This window comes from Austrofundulus limnaeus, unplaced genomic scaffold, assembly GCF_001266775.1.
Source record: "Austrofundulus limnaeus strain Quisiro unplaced genomic scaffold, Austrofundulus_limnaeus-1.0 Scaffold1067, whole genome shotgun sequence".
Classification (NCBI taxonomy): domain Eukaryota; kingdom Metazoa; phylum Chordata; class Actinopteri; order Cyprinodontiformes; family Rivulidae; genus Austrofundulus; species Austrofundulus limnaeus.
The window spans coordinates 64,965-73,802 of record NW_013953469.1 but is presented as its reverse complement, the minus strand read 5'-3'; the positions used below and the strand labels follow the sequence as shown (position 1 = coordinate 73,802).

Below are 8,838 nucleotides of genomic sequence, written 5' to 3'. Positions count from 1 at the left end.
ATTATATATTTGCTCTGTGGTCCTTACCCCCTCTATTAGGATGAAAGAGATTGTACACCAGCCTAATGGTATAAGCTTATTTCTTTCCATGAAATTTGAAAGCAAACTCCAATAAAGTTGCCTCTGTTAGCATAATTTACCCAGTTATCAATCTGCAACAAATGTTGCCAACAAAAGGTGTTGCCTACTTCTACACCTAGTCACAGAATGCAACATCTTTTATCCTATAAATAAGCTTATTTGTCTGCTTATTTTGTATAAAAACACATTGTCCCACTTTTCAAAGACGAATATTTTTTTTTCTCTAGTACAATAAACTCACAGTGAGATGAACTGTAGAGTCTGACTTTTTTTTGTCTTCATCTTGTCTCCACACATTACCAGTTAGCGGCAGTGTAGCACCGGATCGTCGGTTTTTCAGCCCTCAAAAACCCCAGGAACGGGAAGAAGATCATCAGAAACAACAACAGAGCATAAAGAAGTACTGCTCGTTGTTTCTGTGCGGGTTACAGTCTATAAAAGTGTTAAATATTATACCTCTTCAACCTTTTTGTGTACCCAGGAATCGTGTTTAGGCTAGCGGAGCTAGCTTCTCCTAGCTAGCTAGCTTCAGCGACTGCATTAGCCCGGAAATATTTTTCGGCGACACACAAAACATTTTGTACCGTTCCCCCGGTGTTTTATTTTTGTCAAGGCCGGATAACTGCAACCGAACAACGAAGTAAGTTTAGGGGGTTTTTGGTTCGGGTACGGTGGTCTTGGACACGCTCGGAGGGTGAAAATGCTAACGCCTCGGTTTGTTTTTGCTAAAGCTAGCGTGCAGCGAAGCTTCACGCGCGTCAACAAATGGTTATTTAACATTTAAATAGTCAAAATTTGTTTAAATATCCGGGATGATCTTTGTGTTAACTGTCTATTATTTGTGTTTTTATAAACGGGGCTGCTCCAAACTTAGTGTGCTTGAATATTTGGGTCGTGTGCTAACACTGGTACTGTTGATATAAGCAATTTTGTTTTTATTGTTCAATAAAACCGTTTTGAGTTAAGCGTAAAATCTGCATTTCAGCATTTATTTGCTGGTGTTCATTTGTAGATGAACAAAATCATGTACTTTGTGTGAAAGCATACGTTTTTTTTTTAGTTTTGGAGGGCCTTGAGTTCACTCTTGTAATTAGACCAGGTGGGTCCAATTCTGGTCCCTGAGGGCCACCATCCTGCATGTTTTACATGTTTCCCTGCTCCAACACATCTGATTCCTTAAAAATCACATTAAGGTCTGATTAAGCCTCACCCATTCATTCAAATCTGGTGTGTTGATGCGGGTGAACATCTAGAAAATGTTTGGGCTTACCCTTGTGTGAAAGCAGACTGAGATGTTATAGATTTGCCAGCAAGGTAGACAAACAAACAAATATATGTGAGTGGATGTGTTGCACATAAGGACCTGTGAACAGATGCATTATACACTCACCGGCCACTTTATTAGGTACACGTGTCCAACTGCTCATTAACACTTAATTCTAATCAGCCAATCACTTGGCGGCAACTCAGTGCATTTAGGCATGTAGACATGGTCAAGACAATCTCCTGCAGTTCAAACCGAGCATCAGTATGGGGAAGAAAGGTGATTTGAGTGCCTTTGAACGTGGCATGGTTGTTGGTGCCAGAAGGGCTGGTCTGAGTATTTCAGAAACTGCTGATCTACTGGGATTTTCACGCACAACCATCTCTAGGGTTTACAGAGAATGGTCCGAAAAAGAAAAAACATCCAGTGAGCGGCAGTCCTGTGGGCGGAAATGCCTTGTTGATGCCAGAGGTCAGAGGAGAATGGGCAGACTGGTTCGAGCTGATAGAAAGGCAACAGTGACTCAAATAACCACCCGTTACAACCAAGGTAGGCAGAAGAGCATCTCTGAACGCACAGTACGTCGAACTTTGAGGCAGATGGGCTTCAGCAGCAGAAGACCACACCGGGTGCCACTCCTTTCAGCTAAGAACAGGAAACTGAGGCTACAATTTGCACAAGCTCATCGAAATTGGACAAGAGAAGATTGGAAAAACGTTGCCTGGTCTGATGAGTCTCGATTTCTGCTGCGACATTCGGATGGTAGGGTCAGAATTTGGCGTCAACAACATGAAAGCATGGATCCATCCTGCCTTGTATCAACGGTTCAGGCTGGTGGTGGTGGTGTCATGGTGTGGGGAATCTTTTCTTGGCACTCTTTGGGCCCCTTGGTACCAATTGAGCATCGTTGCAACGCCACAGCCTACCTGAGTATTGTTGCTGACCATGTCCATCCCTTTATGACCACAAAACCGTTACTAGCGTGGTGTACCTAATAAAGTGGCCGGTGAGTGTATTTATCCCATTGCCTTGTTTTTTAAAAGTTGTGTGTTTTGCAGTGATGGATGATTTGGAGACGAGGACGATGGAGCTGCAGATGTCCTCTAGGAGGATGGAAATGAAGAGGAAGACGGACCCTGATGAAGAAAGAGATGATGATGGTTGGTGCAAATTAGCATTGTTTAAAAAAGAAACGCAGGCAAGGTTTGAATAGCTCTAATAATGACTTAGAGCTGTTTGATGTTAAATAAAACTGATTTGTTCTTGATGTGTTTCAGTTTCATGCATGTCGTTATTTTAACAATACTTTTTCTTTTTCCCTTCCAGAAAATATGTCTGAATCTCCGTCCGGCTCCGTTTCCTCCTCACACGGAACTCCCAGCAAGGCGCCAAAGTGGGAAAACGGCTGCTGTCTACAAAACATCGACATAATCACCGACCTGAATTTATGTAAAAAAGCTGTGGTAGTTTTGACCAGATTGCCTGAATATAAGATCAGCGCCCTGCGACCACCGACCCCTCCGCAGTTCTACAGTGAAGATGAAACTCTCAGCAGCTCGGACTCAGACATGCCGTGGGAATCCGAAGAGGATTCCAGCGACTCCGAATTTTTTGTCTTAAACAATAAAGACAAATACTTCAAATCCTCCAAAATTGATATGACAAGAATGTCTGCAGGACCTTCAACCAGTAACAATAACAATGGTAAGGCCAAAAAAACAACAACTCCCAATTAAAATGCAACAATTTAAAACTAATGCATTTTTGTATATTGTCTATTTTTTTGGTTCCATTGTGCAACAAATAACTCTGATTGTGTCAAACAGTTTTTCCTCATTGCTCTCGTGAAACTGCAAGTAATCGGCCTAACCTGCCTGAGGAAGAAATCAGAGTGGACATGATGGTCATTGCCAGAAGACGACCAATGAGATGGCAGCGGGGGAAAATAGAGGAGATAATTACAAAGGGTGAGAAAAATCACTGCTTGGTTGATGATAAAAAGAGGGTTCTATTCATTAGCTGTCTCTGCTTTTATTTGGTTGTTTATATATTCCCACCTTTTAGTTTTTGTTATCCTACAACTGTTAGTTACTGCATTAGCAGGTCAAAGATAATTTTTTTGCCCAGGTTCTGGTCATTAAAGAAAAAAAGAGCGACCACAGAAAGATGGATGTTGTAAAGAAAAATGATGGTGGTGGGTGGGGTGGGGGGTGTTTTAATCACTGACTTCTTGTTCTTTGCAGACGACGGGCGGTTGAAGTACAAAGTTAGGTTTGAGGATAAGGGAACGTGTCTCGTGTCTGCACACCACATCGCGTTCGACTCCAGACCGAAGGTGGAGCAGCTGGTTATCGGCAGCCGTGTGGTGGTGCGGTGTCAAAATAACAAGTTCCGATTCCGGCCTGGTGTTTTGTCCGAGCTGCCCAGCAGGAGAAACCAGTTCAGGTGATTCAATTTTTCACCTCTTCATCGGACAAACATATTTTTTTAACAAAGTATTTCTGTTAAGTTCAAATGCATTTCTAAACATTTGGTTTGAATTTTCCAGGTTCTTGGTATTCATGGATGATCACACTCCAGTTTATGTAGGACTGCCGTTATTTCACCTGGTCTGCAGACCACGTAAGTTTGTTTTTCTCTCCACAGAAGGAGCAAAACAACATAAACTAGGCAATGTTGGTTTATTTAGATATATTTTATTTTGTAAGCTGGTTTGAACCAGTGACGTTTGCATGTTTTCAGTTGAGTTAAAATGAACTCATGTATTTGTTTACATGTCGCCTTCCGAAATATTTACATCCACTGATTTTCAAAACGTAGTTTTAAGTGAATCAGCAAAAGGGGATATTATATGTTTTCTCCTTGAAGGGTTTTATTGTGAAATTTTGAAAGGAATAATTTGTCTATAGATGCTCAAAAACAGAACATTACCAAATGCCAATTTGTTTTTTCCCCCCTTTCTCCAACAGTGGAGGATGTTTTGGACGATGTTCCTGATGGTCCTCACAAGTGTTTTATGAGACTCTACCTTAAGGACGACTGGCCGTACCCCCGTTTAAACAAGTACAGGATCGGACAAACCTTTAATGTAGAATTAAATGGAGTCCAGCAGATGTGTGAGGTGCAGGCGGTCGACTCCAGCTTGATACAAGTTGTATTTCAGGTGAGTAGCTCTTTTCTGTTGTCTGGTTTCATCTGCTGTATGCTGAAGTGGAATAATGTCAAAATTTATGACAAAAAAATGGCAAGGTTGCATATTTACTGTGCAAATATTGGAAACAGTGATTTTGGCTTTGTTTACAGACCACAATAAATCCACCAGATCAGATTCTTCACATTTAATTGGTCTAAAAAAGAAAAAAAAAGTCTGCAGATTTATATCCATCACGTTGATTACTTTTGTTTCCACGTTTTTGTCGCGCAGGAAAACCATCGACGGGAGTGGATCTTCAGGGGCTCCATGCGACTGGAGCACATTGCCAAATTTTGGGGACTGAAAGGGAGGGAAGAATCCAAGGATGATTCTGACTCTGATTAATTCAAAGACAGGTAAATAGTTAAAGGCTTGTAGAAATGTGTAAGTAAATAAATAGTGTGTAGTAATGTCCCTATTAATTTTGGGGTGCAAAAGCCCAAATGAAATGTACTTTTTTTTATATATATTGGTGGGAAAAAAAGCTTCTCATGTTAACTTTCTGAATTTGTTCTAATCTAACTCTGTATTTTTCTTTTTGGTTTTGCTTTTGTTAATTGTACAGATGTAATCCGTGATGAATTTGAGTTCAACAGAGTTGTCAAACAGATTCTCAGTTCTTTATGATGTTGATCTGAAACCAGCTGTTTGTTGTGCAGTCATTTTATTTTGAAATGAATTCTCCCTGATTATAATGAAGTTGAGCGTTCTGATGAGATAATATGTAGAGAAAAAATAATAATTGCTACTGGAAACAGCTTTGTTTGTATCCAAAGAGCAGCATCTGAACTGGAAGCTAATGCTCCAGTATTCTGAGAGGAAATGGATATTTGTCTTTTTTTTTTTTTTTTGTAGAATTCTTTGCAGCATTCCACAATTGTTGCATCTTGTCTCTGTTATGGGTATTTAAAGCAAACTGAGAAAACAAGTGAATTACATGTTTGGAACCAGAGCTCAATTGTACACAATGTGCACTACTATAACACAAAAAATATGATTAAAATACTGACATATTTTAAAGTAATGAAAATCATTTTGATCTCAGTGTAATATTATAAAATTCTGCAAACAATTTTTTTTCATTTGTCTGACTTGTGAGTAGGGTTGCAAAATTCTAGGAATTTTTCATTGAAAATACGAGGAATTTACAAGCATATATCCAAAATTTAAATATCAAGTTTGACCAGTAATAGTTATTTTTTGTGTTTTTTTTAATGACCCCTAATTTCCACTTTCATGAAAAGTTTTCAGTTTGTAATGTGTGTGTGTTTCCTTGTAATTGTGTTATGTGTTCTGCACTATGTTCATGATCCCAAGTCTGCTGCCCTTATTTTGCTCCACAGCCAAAATACAGTATTTTGGGTTTTTTTTCCCCCCAAAATTTCGCAGCTTAGCTTCTAATGGAAGGATTCCTTGCAACCCAACTCGTGAGCAGACGTTTTTAGTTGTTTCTGGTCTTATTGTTGACTGATGTGATGTTAAGGAAAGATGCACAGAATTGGTAATCAAAACCAAGCAAGTTTAGTTTGTGCCAAAAACATTATACGATATTGCCAGCAGATTTAACTAACAGGAATTCTGCTAATTCAAAGTTTTTTTTTTTTTTTTTTTTTTTTTTGCGCCTGCTTTCCATAAGAACAGTACCCTCCCAGAGATGAATCGCCACATTGGGGCGCCTCTTTCTCTTCATGGACCGGTAACTTGGTACATCTGATGGATCACATCACTGTGTAATGATGTACAGCAAAAGAAAAGACTGCTTAACTTTTAATGTACGCTCTGTATCTGGTTTATACATTCAGCTTTACCGTTGTGGAGTCCTTGTATAATTCAGTCATCGGGTTGTTTCTGCGAGCTGATGTCGGTCTTGCTTCACCCAGAAGCAGGACCCCTGCATGTAAACTAACCATCTTGTTTTTTAACTCGGCACCACTGAACTGTACGGCTGTGACTAAAGTGATTAAAAGGGTTTATCATGCCTTTCCTAGTCTAGTGTTTTTTTGACAAGAAGTAGAGCCTCACATCTTCACGCTGTTTCTGTGTTTGGTGGAAAAAAATAATATATTGAATGAAATTTGAGCAGTCAATACGGTGAGAAAAGTGTAATATAAACATAATCTATTGGAATAAGTTACATGAGCTTTGAGCTGGTTTTCAACATCGCCAGACAGAAAACTTAAAATTCTGCTTCACTTTATCTTTTTGTTTGTTTTATATTCAAGCCTATCAAATTAAGTTTTTTTTTTCCAGGCATGCTTCTAACATGCATGTACTCAAAATGAAGTCCTTCAAACTTTCAATTATTTTTAAGCTCCATAATATACATAGAGGAGTTTAAGAAATGGAGTAGATTTTTTTTATTGTATTTATAAATAAAATGTTTTCTTGCAACATTTTCCATCAACGCTTACATCTAATTTGTAGTGATTAGTAAACATACGTTGATATTTTTATTTTGTGCTCCTTGAGATTTGTTTGTTTTTGTGTCAAGTGACAAAATCTGGTGCCAGTTTTTCTTTTATATGCACCTAATTGTCTGCAATATTTTTTTTGTCCTTTTTCGTTCAGTATTACTCTATTTCAAATAGAATTTAGTCTGTGATCTTGCCTGCATCATTTTAATATTTTTTGCTGTACTGTAAATTAGCCTGTCATTTGTAATTGCCTCATTTTCAAATATTTTCATTAAAAGTTTATTTTACAACTTTATTTCATGTTAATCTTTGTTTTATTTTCCAGCTATTAACTTAGTCAACTCTCCTGCTAAGATACATTTTGTACAATAAAATTATTATTCATATACCTATTGGGACATTGTATTCATTATTATTCATTAAAAATAACTAACAATTACCCTGAAGTACAAAACAAATATATTCATTGAAACCATGTTAAATAACTGCCAATAAAGATACAGTAATGACATAATTTATATTCTATAATATATTTAAATTTAGACATATAAGAAGTTTTACATACGTACACTGCAAATTTTGAGGAAGTATTTAATTGCATTGTTTCCACAAACAGTTTATTTAGTCAATAACTTTGAGGGTGTAATTCCACTAGCGAACACAAGGGGGCGGGGCACTTAGCTGTAAGGGTTATGTTGGGAAATTAGCATTACGCGAAGAAGAGAGTACTCGCTATTTGAGGACGGTAAGATGTTTGAATCCTTTCCTTTTGTGTAGTCAAATACAGTAAGAATGATAGTAAATGGCTTTTCTGTGGTTTTGTCTACGTTTGGTGCTCGTGGTAGCTGACTGAATCAGGAATACCATTTTCAAATAATAGATTTCTAACTTGAAACCCACAAATCTGACTTCGAAAAGCGCCTTTATCTTCTGGATGGAGCCCAGTGTTCGTAACATCAAGGATGGTCTTTTATAGTCAACAAGAAGTCTACTGAAAATCATTCAGGTTCTCGGTCTGGGTTAGTGAAAAGCGGAAGTCCATGACCTGCTACAAACTCACGACGTACATTCGTTTTTGATGAATTTTTTTTATTTTATCTTTTATTTTATTTTATAAATTTATAAAAAAAACTTACTTTGAGTTTTAATTGCTTGGAGAGTTTGTCATACTGAAGCACATCACGGTTTCTTAATGATGTTATTCAGGAAAAGCTACACGTGTTACCCAGACAGCCAGTTTTGTTTTTCCTCGCATTTGTTTCTGCAAAATTTTATATTTTATCCTCTTCTTTTCTTCATTTACTCTTATGTTGTGTGTTGGTTTTTGTGCTTTGATTGTGTGTGCAGGACGTTTTAAATGTGCATTAAAACTTAGAGTTTAAGTTTGTTGTGAGAACCTGCGTATTTCTACAAACCCAACCCCCCACTCACACAGTGATGTCTGGACCTCTTCCCTCTGTGACCTGACTAGAAGATGGAGAAAGTTATCTGGTAGAAAATAAGGGTCTAAATTTTCACACAAAATTGACTTTTGAGTGAATTTTTTCCCCTTGATAGGAACCTGTTGTTATGGAAGCCCATTTCCGCCACCCTGATAAAAAAATAAAACTTGTATCTCATTATTATGACTTAGCTATCTCATTATTATGAGATACTATCTAGGCCTGTCACGATAACAAATTTTGCTGGGCGATTAATTGTCTCAAAAATTATTGCGATAAGCGTTAATATTGCCTGGTGACCATTTTTACAACTAATAATTATAAAAGCATTATATGTAAGTGTAATAAATCAATAAACTTTAATTTTTAAAGAATGTTTAACAAAGTGGACTCAGTCTCTAACAAAAAAATGCACTTGAATAAAAAAAACAAAGAACAACAAAA

The 8,838-nt window shown here is 37.6% G+C and overlaps 1 protein-coding gene across 1 annotated transcript; it reads left to right on the top strand.

Annotated features, from left to right (window-relative positions):
• Positions 1-2,403: 2,403 nt before the first annotated feature.
• On the top strand, positions 2,404-7,247 carry LOC106533986 (histone-lysine N-methyltransferase SETDB1-B; the record flags this gene model as incomplete). The annotated part of the gene is given in 8 exon segments (XM_014030475.1): positions 2,404-2,505; positions 2,672-3,049; positions 3,172-3,312; positions 3,589-3,790; positions 3,894-3,967; positions 4,315-4,508; positions 4,770-4,894; positions 5,104-7,247. Coding segments are annotated over 7 exon segments (1,203 nt in total). The 3' UTR covers positions 4,884-4,894; positions 5,104-7,247.
• Positions 7,248-8,838: the final 1,591 nt, after the last annotated feature.